Source organism: Natrix helvetica, assembly GCF_964273705.1.
Source record: "Natrix helvetica genome assembly, chromosome: 6".
NCBI lineage: Eukaryota > Metazoa > Chordata > Lepidosauria > Squamata > Natricidae > Natrix > Natrix helvetica.
The window spans coordinates 78,781,551-78,800,462 of NC_138553.1; the positions used below are offsets into that span (position 1 = coordinate 78,781,551).

General features: G+C 43.5%; 1 protein-coding gene across 1 annotated transcript in view; it reads right to left on the reverse strand.

Annotated features, from left to right (window-relative positions):
• Positions 1-18,912, reverse strand: part of CCDC146 (coiled-coil domain containing 146) — a 96,568-nt gene that overhangs the window by 17,985 nt on the left and 59,671 nt on the right. The window contains exons 5-13 of the mRNA XM_081957100.1: positions 17,851-17,908; positions 15,572-15,748; positions 12,880-12,953; positions 11,506-11,733; positions 9,787-9,973; positions 9,140-9,235; positions 4,924-5,094; positions 1,400-1,488; positions 1,120-1,284 (exon numbers count right to left, since the gene is read on the reverse strand). Of these exons, the coding sequence (XP_081813226.1) occupies positions 1,120-1,284; positions 1,400-1,488; positions 4,924-5,094; positions 9,140-9,235; positions 9,787-9,973; positions 11,506-11,733; positions 12,880-12,953; positions 15,572-15,748; positions 17,851-17,908 (1,245 nt within the window). The remainder of the gene's footprint in view (positions 1-1,119; positions 1,285-1,399; positions 1,489-4,923; positions 5,095-9,139; positions 9,236-9,786; positions 9,974-11,505; positions 11,734-12,879; positions 12,954-15,571; positions 15,749-17,850; positions 17,909-18,912) is intronic.

The following is an 18,912-nucleotide window of genomic DNA, read 5'->3' on the forward strand; positions in this document are numbered from 1 at the left end:
TCATGAAACTTAGATTTGGGGTTTTACTGATTAGATGGATTTGTGTTAGAAATGGCTAAAAAGCAGAGACGTCACCCTGCCAACAAAAGTGCATATAGTCACGGCTCTGGTTTTCCCAGTTGCAATGGATGGCTGTGAAAGTTGGACCATAAGGAAGGCACAGCGCCAAAGAATGGAGACCTTTGAACTCTGGTGCTGGAAAAGACTCCTTGCACTGCAAGGCCATCCAACCGGTCAGTCCTAGAGGAGATCAACCCTGACTGCTCTTTAGAAGGCCAGATCCTGAAGAGGAAACTCAAATACTTTGGCCACCTAATGAGAAGGAAGGACTCCCTGGAGAAGAGCCTCATGCTGGGAAAGATGGAGGGCAAAAGAAGAAGGGGGTGACAGAGAAGGAGGCGGCTGGATGGAGTCACCAAAGCAGTCGGCGTGAGCTTAAATGGACTCCGGAGGATGGTAGAGGACAGGAAGGCCTGGAGGAACGTTGTCCATGGGGTCGCAATGAGTTGGACACAACTTCACAACTAACAACAAGAAATGGCTAGTTTATATTATTATGGAAAAGTAAAAAGTTGAGGTTCTGAGGTGAAAGCTTTATGCTACTGCAACTGATGGCATCGGAAGTCAATGCCGTTTTCCCCCCAGCCCCTCCCCACTTTTCTTTCCCCTTCCCCTCTCCACTGTTGTCCTCCCATTTTCTTCTGTATTTTTGTATTTTCTTCAATAATCAAATAAAACGCTTAAAGGGTAGAGAGTACAATTGAGAAGCAATTATCAAAAAGAAAAGCACCCTATTTTTTTTAAAAAAACACCCTGATTCCCATATCTCGGGGGTTGCCACCAAGAAGAGGGGGGCAACCTATTCTCCGAAGCACCTGAGGGCAGGACCAGAAGCAATGGATGGAAAGTAATCAAGAAGAGAAGCAACCTAGAATGAAGGGGAAAAAAATCCTATCAGTGAGAAAGTTAATCAGTGGAACAACTTGCCTCCAGAAGTTGTGAATGCTCCAATACTGGAAGTTTTTAAGAAAAGATTGGACGATTCTATTCTATTCTATTTTATTCTATTCTTCTATTCTAACATTATTTTTCAGGCGAATTGTTTACCTGGATACTTACCTCTCTTTAATGACGACATTGTTCCTTAAGATTTCCATCTCGTTATCCAGCATTTTGACTTTGTCTTTAATTTCATTTGTTTTCTGGCGAGCGCAGTGTACAAGGCTCACCAATTTGTTCCTCTCGTGCCGCACGACGTCGTACAGTTTAGCAAATTCTTTCATCCTGAAACACACACACACACACCCCAAAAGAAATATTTTAAGGAAAACGTAGATGCATCGACTTTCTTTTTTTGGGGTGGTGGTGGTGGTGAATATTATGGAAATAGTGCTCTTACTGTCTCTGAATTTCTCTCTGTTTCTTGGTATGCTCCCTGATTTCAAAGTTTTTCGTTTTTATTTCTGCAATGATGTTATTCAGACGCATCTGCAAAAGACAAACAGCAGTGGATATTGGGGAGTGGTTAGCATTGCAAGGTCCTTTCTAAAGTTCAAGGAGGTAAAGCTTACTCAAGAGTATCATTCTGTATTTCAAAAATAGAATACGGTATTCTCAGAAAATGACAGGGATGCGGTGGCTCAGTGGCTAAGGCGCTGAGCTTGTCGATCAGAAAGATCGGCAGTTCGACGGTTCGAATCCCTAGCGCCGCGTAACGGAGCGAGCTCCCGTGACTTGTCCCAGTTTCTGCCAACCTAGCAGTTCGAAAGCACGTAAAATCTCAAGTAGAAAAATAAGGACCATCTTTGAAAGGGAAGGTAACAGCGTTCCATGCGCCTTCGGCATTTAAGTCATGCCAGCCACATGACCACGGAGACGTCTTTGGACAACGCTGGCTCTTCGGCTTTGAAACGAAGATGGACACCGCCCCCTAGAGTCGGGAACGACTAGCACATACATGCAAGGGGAACCTTTACCTTTGTTCTCAGAAACAAAAATGGAGCTCCAATGCGTTTGCATTTCGCAAATGCATTTCGCAAATGTAACACAAAAGACTCTACAGGGAGTCCTCGACGTACGACTGCAACGGAGCCCAACATTTATGTTGTTAAGTGGGACATTTGTGAAGTGAGCTTTGCCTCATCTTACGACCTTGCTTGCCCCAGTTGTTAAGCAAACTGTTGCCGTCGTTACATTAGTGACACGGTGGTTAAGTGAATCTGGCTTTTCCCCCATTGCTTTGGCTCTTCAGACGGTCGCAAAAAGGAATCACATGATCCCGGGGATCAATTCCTTGTGTGTCCAATCACACTTGGCCAATCAAGAATTCTGTTCTATATTGTAAGCAGTGGTGGTATTCAGCCGATTCGGATTGGTTTGAGCAAATCGGTAATGGTGACCTGCCCACCTGCCCCCGCTGCTATGCCATCCTATTTAGCCACATTTTCTAAGTCGCACACATGCCGTGCAAGCTGCATGCGTGAGCAAAACGCAGGCGCGGAAGGCGCACACGCACTTTTTCAATGCGTAGCGAACTGGTGGTAAAATTATGTTCAAGACACCTCTGGTGGTAAGTCAGAATGATCATCCCCCAGATTAAAAAAAAAACATGGAAATGAAAGATACTAGAGAAGGTTACCAATACTAGAATAATAGAATGATATTGAATATAACATCAAGATATATTATTATTATTGGATAGATTGAAGATGATGTCATGTATTGTTATAATATCAATGATCCCAATATTTAGTATGTCTCGTTGAAAATGAAGGAATAATAGTGATAGACAAACAAAGGAGGTATAACAATAATAAAGTATACAAACATATTTGATTTGATAATATGTGATTTCATATAAATCAGGGGTGTCCAAACTTGGGAACTTTAAGACTTGTGGACTTCAACTCCCAGAATTCCCCAGCCAGCCATGCTGGCTGGGGAATTCTGGGAGTTGAAGTCCACAAGTCTTAAAGTTCCCAAGTTTGGACACCCCTGATATAAATGATGAGGATTATGGAAAGGATGCACAAAAACCTTGCAACCAATCGACACACTGTATGTTACGGAAGACGGTTTTATGTTTTATGTCTTGTTTGTCTCTGTCTGTCTAAAAATAAAAACTGTTTAATAAAAAGTTCGGAGAGGCCTGGTATCTCTATTCTCGTCTCAAAAGAAAAGATGGGCTTCACGAAGCTAATACAGGTGGGCCTTACAGGGAAAAAAAATGACTTACCTAGCATCCCGTTAGCAGTCCTAATTCCGGTGATTTCCCGTGGCAAGTGAATGCAGTAGAGGAAGAAGAACAATGATATTACATATAAGCTTAGACTTGCCAGTGGACCGGATTTGAAAGAGGAGGGCGGCATGGTTTCAGTGATGAAAACGAATGGGGAAGAAATTAAGGAGGAGTCCAAAAATCTACTCCAGCGATGGCGAACCTTTTATGGCTCGCGTGCCATAAGTGGGGGAAGCACAGGGGGGTCGTGTGCGGGTGTGCCGTGCCCATAATGCAATGCACGACCCCCCCCCAGTGCGTATGCGCACACTACAGGGGCGACCCCCCCATTTTTGCATGCTTTTTTCACCCTCCCCAGGCTCCAGAGGCTTTATAGGAGCCTGGGGAGGGCAAAAACAGCCTCCCCTGCCCCCCCGGAAGCCCTCCGCAGGCTTCCGGGACCTTCAGGACGCTTCCCTGAAGCCTCCGGAGCAATCAAAACGACCCTCCGAGCAAACCGGAAGTGCGTTCCCGAACTTCCGGTTTGCCCTTAGGGCTGTTTTTTGCGCTCCGGAGGCTTCAGGGAAGCTCATGAAGCCTCCGTAGGGCCTCCGGGGGGGGGGGGGGAGGCTTTTTTCACCCTGCCCAGGCTCCTATAAAGCCTCTGGAGCCTGGGGAGGGCGAAAAATGGCTTTAAAAAAGAGTGAACTCAGCTGGCCAGCGCCTCACGTGCCTTGTCAAATGGCTCCGCGTGCCACAGGTGGCACGCGTGCCATAGGTTCGCCATCACTGATCTACTCTATAGAGCAGGGGTTTATAGACGGTCAACGGTTTTGAAGGCGGAGGAGGGCTCTACACCCCAAGGGCAGATAAAGCGGCAGAACCATCATCTAGGAGAAGGGAAACTCTGATTACCAACCTCCACGGCCTTGTGGCTCTATCCACTCCGGGAAAAAGCTTCGGGAGTCAACCTCCAGGCAAAATCCGGAGCCGGAGTCCCGGAAGCAGTTCGTGACTGTCTACAACCACGTTCTAGTAACTCCTGCAACACAGCTGGAACCAATCGTATTGGCTTCTGCTGTTCCATTGGACTATTTCAACAACGTGGAGAAGGGGGATCTGCTGCTTGGGTAACAGTCTATCCTCCGTATGAATCTACCCAGGCTTCGTGCTAGAGCGGACTCTCCAGCTTTGACTTCTTTCCAGAGCACGGTACCATCGTCTTTTGAGACTGAAGGATGGCAATGTAGATGTAGAGCAGGGGTGTCAAACTCGAGGCCCACAGACTGGAAATGGCCCGCGGGGTGCCTGGAAATAGCAAAGGTCCGGCCCGCGGTGCCTCTGGCAGCCAAAATAGGGCATGGGGAGGCCACTTGAGTGCCCCCCCTCCCCGGTGCTCCATTTTCAGCCTGAACAGCCTCCTGCAGCACTTTGCCAGCCAAATCGCTCCCCGGCCAGGATGAAAATGGGGTGCGGGAGGGCTCACACAGCCCTCCTGCACCCCGTTTTGGCCGGGAGAGTACTGCAGGAGGTGTCCATCCCTTGACGCCCCGCTCCGCCCCCCACTCTGGCTGGCCCACAGAGAATTACAATGCTGATCCAGCCCTCAAAGAAATCCCGTTTGATACCCCTGATGTAGAGGCATGGAAAGTCCAGGTGACCCAAGATAGAAGGACCAAGTTAGATGCCCGTTGGAGTTTCCTCACCTGAGCTTTCAAGAAATCCTTCGATTTTTGTTCCCTCTCGTCCGCCTTGAGCTGGGTCATACGGATAAAGTTATTCAACTCTTCCCTGTAATGCTCCTGCGCCCCAACAAGTTGTTCTTCCTCAGCGATGCACTGTTCAAGAATCCGCACTTCGGAATCGGTGGATGCTTTCTAGGGAGAAAAATGTCAAGAGGACAACCCCAGAATGGGATTATGTCTCTAGAAGAGAAGATCTGGGCCTCAGGCGCTGAACAGTGGAGTCCTTGGTGCTCTCTGAGTCTGGTTGTTTTCTTAGATGTTTTCTGACCCAAAATAGGTATCATCAACACTGATGATATTACCTACTTTGGTTATGAAACATCTGCCAGAAAACTGCCAAGTACAGAGAACACCAAGGACCCTTCATGTCAACGTTGAACTACAAATATTCTCCTCTATTAGTATCTATCTATCTATCTATCTATCTATCTATCTATCTATCTATCTATCATCTATCTATCTATCTATCTCTCCCTCTCCATCCATCTATCTCTCCCTCTCCATCCATCGATCATCCATCTATCTCTCCCTCTCCATCCATCGATCATCCATCTGTCATCTATCTGTCAATCTTTTTCTCCCTCCCTCCCATCATCCATCATCCATCCATCCATCTAACTATCTATCATCTATCCTTCTATTTCTCCCTCTCCATCTATCTATCATCCATCTGTCATCTATCTGTCACTCTCTTTTCTCCCTCCCTCCCATCATCCACCATCCATCCATAATCATTATCTACCTACCTACCTACATCTATCGATCGATCGATCATCCACCCACCCACCCATCCATCCATCCACCATCTTTCTAGCTATCATCGATCCTTCCCTCCCTCTCCATCCATCCATCATCCATTTATCATCCATCTCTCATCTCTCTGTCGAGCTCAAACTCCACTAATAAATATCTCTACATTTCAACAATACATCAAGGAAACGCTGCTGGATCCCCGGTTTGCACTCTCTATTTAATTCTTATGATTTTAATTTCCTTTTATATTCATATTTTTTAATTCTGTTGAAAATAGTTCAACAGAACTATTCTTTCCCCTTAATTCTTTCCCCTCTGACACCTAAATGTATCAGAGGGGAAAGAATAGTCTTGACTTTTCATTTAGAAGATGTGCTATTTAAATATTTTTAGTGCTTAACTTCCCCTTACGTAAGGGATTATCTATCATCTATCTATCTATCTATCTATCTATCTATCTATCTATCTATCTATCATCTATCTATCTATCTATCTATCTATCTATCTATCTATCATCTATCAATGGCTGTGTTAACTCGTTCCATAACTCTGGAACGCCTCAAGCACTTTCAACCAAACTTGGTAGATGACTTACTCTCTGGAAACAAATACTGTGGGGGTAAGATACCCCTAACACCCCTCGGGGGGGGGGGTATTCTGTAGATACAGCCTGTTGTGCCTTCAAATGGCTCTACTGTACTGCCATAAAATGGCTTCTACTGTGCAGCGCATTGGAGTTGCCATGGTAACAGCTTCACAGTACCTCACCTCTGGTAAGGGGGAAAATCCAACAATAGAAATTACATTTGGTCCGGACATTTTCCCCTTATAAATAAATATCTGGGCAACACCAGGTTATCAACTAGGGTAACTACAAAAATACAGATTTGGTGCTGAGGCTGGAATAAAGAATGTAAGGGAGGGGGATTGACTTTTTGAATTGGGGCAATGGAGAAATCTGAAATAGTAAGGTACAGTGCTTGCTAAAGGCTAGTTGTTTCCATTCTGATGGCCCAAACATGTTTGTTAGATTTAAACCCTAAGGTATAAATCTGTACATAGCATCCCAACCCTCCCATTGTATCCACACAACAAGAACAACAACACTATGAGCTGAGCTGAGCTTGAGATTGATAGATCCCCACAAAACTGAGCATGGATTAGAACATGGGTTCCCCCACCGCTAGCCCAATATTTTTACCGTATTATCAATATTTCTACACCATACCCGGTGCCCAAATGATTCTACTAAGCAGAATGGGAATATGGTATCCCCGATGAAGGAAAGGGATGAAATTGAGAGAAAGATGCAGACCAAACAATTCCATGGAAAGCTACGCCTGAAAATCAGAGAGGAAACCTGGCAACCTGCCAAGCATGGGGCCTTCCCCCTCCAGCTTTCTTCCCTGCCAGAGAGGATGGCAAGCACTGGAGAACAGCCCGGCAGACAGGGGAGAAAGGACACAAAAGGACAGAGAAGTCCATTCAAAGAGGCCTTGCAGCGAATGGAAAAGGGGTAAGAAACAATAACGGAAAGATTTCTGTCGACATCCTCCATGTCCTAAGGACCTTGAAATCACTTTCATAATAATCCTTCCATTGGATTTTTCCTAACAAACATCACTGGTGGATGGATGGATGGATGAGATGGATCGATTGATCGATGGATCGATGGATGGATGGATGGATAGATAATAGGAGATAAATAGATAGATGATAGATAGATAGATAGATAGATAGATAGATAGATAGATAGAGATAGAGATAGAGATAGAGATAGAGAGAGAGAGAGATGATAGATAGATAGATAGATAGATAGATAGATAGATAGATAGATAGACAGACAGACAGACAGATAATAGGTGGATGGATGGATTGATAGATAGGTGATAGATAGATAGATAGATAGATAGATAGATAGATAGATAGATAGATAATAGGTGGATGGATGGATTGATAGATAGGTGATAGATAGATAGATAGATAGATAGATAGATAGATAGATAGAGATAATAGATAATAGATAGGTGATAGATGGATGGATGGATTGATGGATGGATGGATGGATAGATGGATGGATGGATGGATGACTGATAGAGATATAGATAGTGGGTAGAGATAGATGATAGATATAGATGGATGGAGGGATGGATGGATAGATGAATGGATAGATGACTGATAGAAATATTGTAGGAAGAAATGATAGACAGACAGACAGATAGATGGATAGACAGACAGACAATGGTTGATATATGGATGGATGGATGGAGGGAGGGAGAGAGATTGGCAAATAGATGACATGATAGATAAATAGATAGAAGACAGACAGACAGATAGATAGATGGATGGATGGATGGATGAGAGAGAGGGGGGAGAGAGAACGAATAAAGAATAGATACATGCAATGCCTGCCTAAAGGAAATTAATGAAGATATTACTTATAAGTGATTAAGCTGAAATCCCTCTAGGAGTCACTACACTAAGCAGCTAATTTTTTTCCCTCTTTTGCAAGCACAGTGTACCTATTCCACAGGGAGAGACAGGAAGACAATGATGACGTGTGTGATGATGTCAGCATGTTCTTTGCTTGCCCCTTCTTGTTCCACTAACCATTAGTGACCCTCTGTATTATTATGGTTTTAATTTGGTTTTATAATCTGCTTTTAAAGGGTTTTTTTTTCTGGATATTTGTAGATAGTTTCCAGAGGCTTTTGCTCAGTTGTCTTGTTTGCTGAGCTGTCCACAATCACAAACGTGAGACAGGAAGCTATACAAAGTCAAAATCTATATATATTTATAAAGGTGTCTGTGTGTGTGTGTGTGTGTGTGTGTTCCAGCATAACTCTGGAACGCCTCAAGCAATTTCAACCAAACTTGGTACACAGATGACTTACTCTCTGGAAAAAAATACTGTGGAGGTAAGACACCCCTAACACCCCGGGGGAGGGGGGGTGTTGTTCTGTAAGATACAGCCTGTTGTGCCTTAAAATGGCTTCTACCGTACTGCCGTAAAACGGTTTCTACTGTATAGCGCAGTGGAGCTGCCACAGTAACAGCTTCACAGTACTCCACAAAGGGGAAAATCCAACCTTAGAAATCCTGTCTAATATAAGATTAGGATAAATAAATACCAGGGCAATGCCGGGTGATCAGTTAGGAATAAATAAATATGATCTCTACATAAAATTTTCTTACTTGAAATACGAACAGCATGAGTATGCGAACATTGGGTTTCCTGAGGAGAATTTTTTTTAAAAGGAGAAGAAGTAACATTTCTTTTTTCCTGAAGATAATAATTATTATTCTTTTTACAAGAAATAACATTTCTGTTCTTTAGTATCTCGGTGAACGCATAGGGAGAGCAGCATCAGATAAAAGATTTTGGGGGGCTTGGCAAATGAATAAAACACAGCTGTCCCATTACCTCTTGAGTCAGATTTCGCTTAGCTATTTCCACTTCTCTCTGAAGCTCCCTTCGTCTCTCTAATATTGCCCCATCCTCTTTAGGGACAGAATCGATCTGTACAAAGGGGGGGGGGAGATGGTTATGTACAGAAAAGCAGGAATGTGAGTTATTTTAATATAACCAATGACGTATTCAAGCGTGAGCCGAATCTTTTTTTAAAAAAAAGAATCAGAAACCGGCAATTGAAGTACAGCTAGTTCTCCACTTATGTCCAGCAACTGAAGTAGAGCTAGTTCTCCACTTACGACCACAACTGAGCCCCAAAATTTATGCCGCTAAGCGAGACAGTTGTTCAAAAATGAGTTTTGCCTCATTTTGCAACCTTTCTTGCCACAGTGGTTAAGGCAGGGGTGAGATTCAAATTTTCCCCCTCTTGGTTCCTTGGTGGTGGTGTGGCTTGGTGGTGGTGTCATGTGAATGGTAGGCGTGGCCAACTTTTTTTTAAAAAAAAATTTTAAGCATTTTTTAACTACCAGTTCTCCTGAATTGTATGACATCCTTCAGTCACCCTCTTCTTAGCAACTGCACTTTTAACAGTATTTGGTCCAAAGAACCGAAAAAAATAATTTAACTCAATATTGCCCTTCAAATGTATTGGTACGCACCTCTAAACGCATTCTTTCGTGACGCGCCTGAACTTGTATCAGGCTTTCCTGCGCGATTTTAAGCTGCATCTCCATCTTTTTAAAGGTTCGGAGGTCCTTCTCCTTCTCCCTTTGCATCCGGCTCAGAGTATCGTGCAGCTTCTGTTTCAAATTGGATATGTTGCGAAAACCCATTTCTAACTGGCCCCTGTGCAAACGTAGAAGAAGAGTTTTTGTTAGGACAAAAAACAAGAGAGCCACAATTGAAACTCTCCAATTCAGACCAGCGGTAATTACAGAGAAAGCTTTACAGCAGGGGTGTCGAACCAGATCCGGCTGGCGGGATGCTTAGACGTTCATGGGGCCGGCCTGGAAATATCGAAGGGCCGCCGGCCTATGGTGCCTCTGACGGCTATAACAAACGGCGTACAGCTCCATAGTGCCTCATTTTCACCCTCCATGGCTTCCTGCAGCACTCTGCTGGGCGAAAGTGGCCTGAAAAACAGCCCCCAAAATGGCCCCCAAACACCCCAAAAACGTCAAAAAATGTCCAAACAAATGGCCCCCAAAACAGCACAAAAACCATGGAGGGTGAAAACAAGGCATAGGGGGGGGGGGCGAGCGCAGACCCCACGTGCCGTTTTGTCTGGCGGGATGCTGCAGGAGGCATCTGTCCCGCCCTATCCCACCATCACCCCAGCTAACTCGCAGAGGAGAACTATAATTATGATCCACCCTCAAAGAAATCCAGTTTGACACCCCTGCTTTACAGTATTCGTGTTTTTTTAAAAATGTGATTTGTTCAGGTGTTTTGTCGTATCAGTTTCAGATCTTTCCCGTCCATCCAATTATTTCGAGAAGTAGAACGGAATATGGATCACGGACCTGAAGTCCAAACTCAGGACTTTAAAAAAAAACGCCACAGGTAGTCCTTGACGTCAGCATTCCAAATCTCATCCAGAATTAAATCAGAGTCCAAGGCAGAGCTTTCCTCAAAGTTCCAATTTATTAAGAGAGACATGTTGGCACATCTGTGGGAAACCCGAATCTGAAAGCTTCCTGGGTTTCCACCCAGTTGTAAGTTCATGTTCTTGTCCCCACACCCACAAGTCCATCATATGGTCCAATCTTCCTCTGCCATCTAGTTCCGGTCAGGTGTAGAGACAAAGGATGACCTTGGCTTTCTAGAAAGAATGTTGTTATGGCTACATATCACCCAACTCCGTACAATCCCCCCTCCTATTTTCCCACAGTAGAAAATGCATAATAGAATAATAGAAAGGATGACCTTGGGCTTCTAGAAAGGAATGTTTTATTTTGACAACAACACATTCTACTCCTTACTATTCCCCCTCCCAATTACCCCGCAAATGAAACAGCAAAGTAAAATAAGAGAGAGTGTGGCAGGCCAAAGATCCTAAAAGGAATATGACTGGAGGCCTGACACTTGACTTAAGACCACAATTGAGCTCAAAATTTATGTTGCTAAGCGAGACAATTGTTATTTTACAAACTTTCTTGCCACAGTGATTAAGTGAATCACTGCGGTTGTTAGGTTAGTAGCACGGTTGTTAAGTGAATCCAGCTTCGCCATTGACTTTGCTCATCAGAAGGCAAGATATGATCCCAGGACAGTCCAACCGTCATAAACATGAAACAGTTGCCAAGTATCCAAATTTTGATCACCTGACCATGGGGATGGGAATGGTGGCAATGGTCACCACGACTAATAAATCTCACCTCTCTGAAATGGCGGTGCCTTCGTTCTCTTTATTCATTTCATGCACCTTTGTCTGAGTGCTGAATTCTCTCTCTTTGCTCTCAAGCAGTGCTTTCTTCCCTTCGACCTCTTTGATCGTATCTTCTTTCTCCGTCGTGGTCTCCGTGCACTTGGTCTCCATTTTTTTGGATGTCTCCACAAGTTCTTGCGCTTCTTCCCGAAGCGCGATTTTTTTCTTCTCTATATCTCTGTAAGCAGCAGAGGCAGATGTTGACATGAGTGAGAGTAAGGTGTAATATGACACATGAAATAAGTGTACAATACCCAAAGCAGGTTTTCCAACGTGGTAGTAAATGCAAGCAAATACAGGCGGAGGAAAGTTTCAGTTTCAGTTTAGAGCAGCAGACTAGTTTTGAGCACAGACGCAGAACTACAGAGCTAAGCCACGCCCAGGCTCTTTGCTGTCTCCTTGTTGCTCACACAGAAAATACTGGTTCAGTTTCCAAACAGCCCTCATTGGCTGACCCAGTTGACATGCCTATCCATTGGCTGACCTTGTTACCATGTGTCTGTCAAGTCATGAACTCTCATAATCTGACGTGACAAATCACAACTTTTTCCCCCTTCGCTAAACCGGAGGTGGGCATGGCGAGCACGTGATGCACCTGGGCCGCAGGCCGCGTGTTTGACACCCCTATGTAGAAGGTTATGAATTTGGATCGGTTTCGGAGGGGCGAAGTTATTATGGTTGAAATGTATTTATCAGCATTCAATCGTGAGGGAGGGACATTTTATGTGTATGTTTGATACTTCGTTTTGTAAACATTTTGGTTTTGTTTATTTTTTTATTTGTTGATGTTTTTTCTCTTTGCATTCCTTTTTTGCAGGGAGGTTGCATTTGAACTTTGGAAATACATAAAAAATATCAAAAGATAATGTCTGCTTAAAATCTACTCTGGGTATTTTTGGCTTTTATTATTTCATTATTTCAAGAACGGAATCTAATGGAATAGAACAGAATAAAATAGAACAGAATATAGAGTACAGAATAAAATAGAATAGAAAACATGATAAGAAAAAATAAGAATAGAAATAGAATGGAATGGAATGGAAAGGAAAGGAAAGGAGTGAAATGGAATGGAATAGAATAGGGAATAGAATAAGGAATAGAGGATAGAGGATAGAGGAGAGGAGAGTAGAGTAGAATAGAATAGAAAAGGAGGAGGAGAACAGAGCAAAACTATATTTAAAAAGGTGAAATAAGAATATAATAATAATAATAATAATAATAATAATAATAATAATAGTAATAATAGTAATGCACTAATGTCAAATCCAGTCTAAACATCTAGCTGATTGTGCAACCAATGATAATAATAAAGAGAGGAACATACTGCATTCTGCGGCTTATTTTTTCCATATCCTTTCCGATCTGAATAGGAATGGCTTGGAGCCGGACGAGTTCATCCTGGTGATAAAATGGAAATAAATAGGTGTGAAACTAAGTGTTTAAGAATATCTCGGGATGAATTAACTTCAAGCCGGGTGATAGGAACAATCAGAGAATATCCTGAAAAGGAATATTATTTCCCCCCCCCCCCTTTGAAATACGTTTTGAGTCTGGAAGTTGAGTTGTGGCAATTGGCCTCCTTCTTTTGGTTCGCAACATTACACCGCTGATCCAAGTAGCGTCTTCCAAACCGAGCAACTTGCTTAGCGGGACCTGATATATTGTATGTCCTGCAGAAAGGTTTCACTTCTCACCTAATTTGAATAGTCTCGTTGGGTGAGTAGGCAGAGGTCAGTCAGGATGTAAATGTTACAATACCTAAATCCTTGACGACAATGAAGATGAGGATGATGATGAGGATGAGGATATCCATTCAGTCTGACTCTTGGTGATTTTATGGGCCAGATCTCTCCGTGTCTTACGATCTTGCGCGACTTCTTTGAGTTTTTCTACGTTTGGTCTGGTGTCAGCTTTGATGGTGTCCGGTTGCTGTGTTCTTTGGCGCTCTGGTTTCCTTTCACCGTTAACTCTTCCTACAGCAATAGCGCTTAGACTTGCCATATTTTTCGGAGTATAAGACGCACCTTTTCCCCTCAAAAAAGAGGGTGAAAATCTGGGTGCGGCTTATACGTTTTTGGCCTAGCAAAACTCCGCCCTCTTTGCAAAAATGGATGTGCAGAGGGTTTGGGAGGCTTGCAAAGTGCTCCTAGGGGCTAAGGAGGGCAAAAAGGAGTAAAAAATGGGCCGGTTTTGCTCGTTTTTGCCCCCCCCCCCCCAGCCGCCAGGAGCACTCACCAAGCCTCCCAAAGCTTTACATGCCCTTTTTTTGCACAAAACGAGGCATGCAGAGTGCAAAAACTCTTTTTTTAAAAATGTACCTCTTCAAAATCATGGTGCGTCTTATACTCTGGTACGTCTTATAGTCCAAAAACACGGTATATATCCCTTCACAGTGCTTTACAGCCTTCTCTAAGCAGTTTACAGAGTCAGCCTATTGCCCCCAACAATTTGGGGTCCTCATTTAACTGACCTCGGATGGATGGAAGGCTGAATGTCAGGGTTCCAAGTAACACACCCATAACCCTGAGGCTGGCGATTTCCTCAAAGAATAGGTTTATTGGGTAGGTCATATTGGCTCAGGCTGGTGAAAACCGAGTCTGAATATTCCCACGGTTTTCACCTAATTAAAAGAAAGCCTTGTCATTTTCTCAAGACAATCAGTCACATGGTCCAATCAGGATACTATCCAGTTGCTAGGTGACTCCAGTCCCCTCCTTCCGAGCACCTGCAGGAATGTCCTTGGTTCCCACGAGAAAGTATTTTGCTTTGGCTACAACAGCCCGGCTATCTCTATTTCCCCCCTCACTATTCCTGTTCTCTGGCGTGTCCGCACTGAAGTCTCAGAATGGCCTCAGTCAGGCCAGCTTGACACAGAGTCAATTTTGAGCCTGGTGAGAATCGAACAACTGGCAGTTGGCAGAATTAGTCTGCAATACTCTGTTCTAATCACTGCGCAACCACAGCTCTTGCTTTCTCCAGTGACTTTGCTTTCTACAGTGAATTCCCCTGCATGGCAAGGACAAAGTAAGATGCAGTTTTGTGATTTTGCCTTCCAATGACAAGTTTGATGTTACGCGATCCAGAACTTGCTTCTTGGTCACCGTTGCTATCCAAGGAATGCACAGGAGCCTTCTCCTGCATCACACCCTAAATGAATTCTTTAGCTTAAGAGGAGCATTAAATGTGCACCCCCTGGTGAACTGTGAAGTGGTCCTGATCAGGGGTGGGTTTCTGTCAGTGTTACTGCCGCTTTGCTGTGTGAGCGATTCGCTCCTCGTGCACGCGCAGTTGCCCGTAAATAGATGTGCGCATGGTAGTGGTGGGTTCCGGATCCCGTTGCAACTGTACCGGTTGCAACGGGGCCCGGCGTCTACCACATGAATGTGTGCAGCGTGCGCATACGTCTTTACCTCTTGCAACGCCTCTGCGAGCCTCCGTGATGCTCCAGCTGCTCGGTGGAGCGTCGCACAGTCACCATGCGCTCTGTGTGCATATGCAGAAGCGCCAAAGAGCTCAAATACAGGCAAGGGGCTTGGGCGGGCAGGTAGGCCCTCCGGAGCACCGCACCCGGTGCTCCGGGCAGGCACCGGTATGTCCGTACCGCCTGCAACCCACCACCGGAGCATGCGCAGAACATTAAAAATGTCAAAAGAAACATGCCATGGCAACCGAGGAACCAGTTCGGGGGCGTGGCGAGCCTGCCATCCCTACCGGTTTGGCAACTCAGTTGCAATTTCCATTACCTGTTTGCCCAAACCAGTGCAAACCACTAGCAACAGACCTTTGGTCCTGATCTTCCTTGCTCAGACTGAAGAAGCTCCTTGGAGGAGCAGTGAAACATTTCAAACCAGCAAGAAGAAACCCCGTTGTTTAGAGTCAACTTCCCCACAACTCCACCTGGAGAGCTGAGAATCTTCCTCGATAAAATACTTGTGAGCTTTTCTCTATACAGCTTGGAAGTGGACATCCAAACACAGCCCTATAAGTAGGCGGCTACACGGGTGATCCTCCCTTACCTTTAGTTCTTCTTGCTTTCGAAATAGTTCTTCCAGCTCTTTGTGTTCCTTCGTGAGACGCTTATGCCTCACGAACAGGTCGTCTTTCAGGTTTTTGATTTCTAGCCTTCTCTGCGTCGTTTCTTTACGCAGGTCTTCGCAACTGTCCCTCAAGGTTTTGATTTTCTTGTCCGCATCCTTGAAAAAAAATGAAATTAAGTGTCTCGTGGTATGAATGGAATGGAATAGAATAGAATAGAATAGAATAGAATAGAATAGAATAGAATAGAATAGAATAGAATAGAATATGGAATGGAATGGAGTAGAGTAGAGTAGAGTAGAGTAGAGTAGAATAGAGAGTGGAGTGGAGTGGAGTGGAATAGAATAGAATAGAATAGAATAGAATAGAATAGAATAGAATAGAATAGAATAGAATAGAATGGAATGGAATGGAGTGGAGTGGAATGGAATGGAATAGAATAGAACAGAGTAAAGTAAAGTAGAATAGAACAGAACAGAATAGAGAGTGGAGTGGAGTGGAGTGGAGTAGAGTAGAGTAGAGTAGAGTAGAGTAGAGTAGAGTAGAGTAGAGTAGAATAGAGAGTGGAGTGGAGTGGAGTGGAATAGAATAGAATAGAATAGAATAGAATAGAATAGAATAGAATGGAATGGAATGGAATGGAGTGGAGTGGAGTGGAATGGAATAGAATAGAACAGAGTAAAGTAAAGTAGAATAGAACAGAACAGAATAGAGAGTGGAGTGGAGTGGAGTGGAGTGGAGTGGAATAGAATAGAATAGAATAGAATAGAATAGAATAGAATAGAATAGAATAGAGAGTGGAGTGGAGTGGAATGGAATAGCATAGCATAGCATAGCATAGCATAGAATGGAATGGAATAGAATAGAATAGGACAATGAATAGAGAGAAATAAAGGAGATGGGAAAGAGAAACCTGGGGGAGAGATACTCAAAAAACCTATCGAAAAGTGAGAGGGAAAATACAGAAGAAAAGATATAAGACACATAAAAAGAAGAAAAAAGAGAAAAGAAAATTTAGAAATAGTAGAATAGTAGAATGGTATGATCTAATAGAACGAGAGATTGTTAACAAGGTAAAAATATGTTTTAATTAGAATGTGTGCGAATTACATTAAGAACCTTAAAGCTGATAAATAATTCTGTTATGTTGATTCTATAAAACTTGAAATTTGAAACTTGAAGATTCATATTGTTAATGGAAAATAGAAGGAAAAGAAACAATAAATTGTTTATTTTTAAAGAGAAAGAAAAGCTACATTGTTTGTACATGTGAAAAACTAGAAATTGGAAAAGAGGAGAAGAAAAGTAATGTGGCTGAAATTGGAAATAATGGAAATATAATGTCAAACGAATTATGTCTTTTGGTGGGAGTATTAAAGGGGGAATTCGGACAACACTCTGTTCACAAAAGAATTTTTATTATGTAACAAAAATAAATAAAAAATTAATTAAAAAAAAGAATAGGGCAATGAATAGAACAACAGAGCAGAATAGACAGAACACAAGACCTTGAGAGGCCCTTAGTGCTCTCTGAGCTGGTTGTTTTCTTACAGATGTTTTGTGACCAACCTAGGTAACATCTAGGTACTAAGTAACGTTAGCGGTAGGTGGCACCATCAGGACTAATACTGATGATGTTTCCTAGTTTGGGTCATGAAACGTCTGCAAGAAGACAACCAATCTCAGAAAGCGTCAAACTCCTCATTTCCACCCTGAGCTACAAATATTCTCCTTTATGGGTAGGACGAGACCTTACTTGCTTGCAAGATCAGAAAAAAACGTTTCTCCTTGAAGCCAAGGTTCCAAGATTTCGGAAACCTTTTTATTTCGAAATCCAACGGCTAGACCTGTATGTTCCATACAGGATTATTTGCTATTTCTCTTCCTCCCTTCCACTTCCAGTCATCCCAAAAGCACCTCTCGCCTGCGTTTGGAAACACCGCTAAAAAAGCCCAGCATTCCATCCTTGCTAAATTGTACGATGAACGGTTTAAGGGAGCTGGGAAGGTCTACCTGACTTATCAAAGAGAAAGATTAGGAGAGACACGATGGCTGCCAGAATCACCCTTACCTTTCATAGATTTATAGGACAATTCTGGGGCCATCTATTTACCCGGTGAAAATTTTGTTGGTCCCCAGATAAACAAATACATGATTACAACTTTAACTGACTTGTCTGATTTCATGATTTGCCTTCCCCCAAATCTGCAGATTGCACATTGAATTAGGTGTCTGAGATAAAGGTGAGAAACTTACTTACAGAAGCTTTGGGGATTCTGCGATAGTCCTTTTCAATTAATTTCTTGTCTTCTAGTAAACTAGATCGGATAAATAATATTAAAAGGCAGCGTCTAAGATAAGATTACCTTTATTGCCACTTTTTTCTGTGAACATACCAGCAAACATTAAAAAATGAAATTCCCGATGCCCGCTCTCAAAAGAATATATATATACATATTCCAGTGGTGGGTTTCTATTATTTTTACTATGGATTCGTGCGCAGAAGCGGGTGGGCAGAGCGAAGGAAATTCTGGATTCCAGTGTGGTTGTAAATAGAGGACTAGCCACATGTAGAAAGGAACAGCAAGGCGTTTTTTCAACAGGCTCTGCCAACATCAAAGTATTCTTTTCTGAAATCTAAGCCAATTTGGTACTGTTGCCCAATTTTTGTGTCCTTCTTTTGACGTTCACTGTTGGGCTTTCCGGTGTGTTTTGACCTATTTTCTATTACTTATTAACTGATAATAAAAGTGCTGATTATATTGCCCCTGGCTTTGACATTAAGCAATCTGACTTCATCTGATAGTTGTCCTCTTCCAGTATTTCCTGCTCAGATAGGAACTCTCCTCTCTCCTCCTCTTTCCCTCTCCACTCTTCCCCACCCTCTGGCCTCTTCCTCTCTCTTCCTCCCCTCTCCCATCCCCTTTTCTCTTCCTCTCCTCTCCCTTCCCCTCCTTCCCTCTCCCTTACCCTCCTCTTCCTCTCCCCTCCTCTCCTCCTCTCTCCTCTCCCCTTCTCTTCTCTTTCTCCTCTCCTCTCTTCCTCGTCCCTCCCCTCTTCCTCTCCTCTCCTCCTCTCTCTCCCCTCTCTCCTCCTCTCTCCTTTCTCCTCTCTTCTCTTCCTCGCCCTCTCCTCTTCCTCTCTGTCCTCCTCTCTCCTTTCTCCTCTCTTCTCTTCCTTTCCTCTCTCCTCACCCTCCTCTCCCCTCTCTCTCTCCCCTCTCCTCCTCCCCTCCCCTCCCCTCCTCTCCCTCTCTCCTCTCTCCTCTTCTTCAGCTCTCCCCTCTCTTCCACTCCATGGTCAATGACCGTTCGAAGTTACA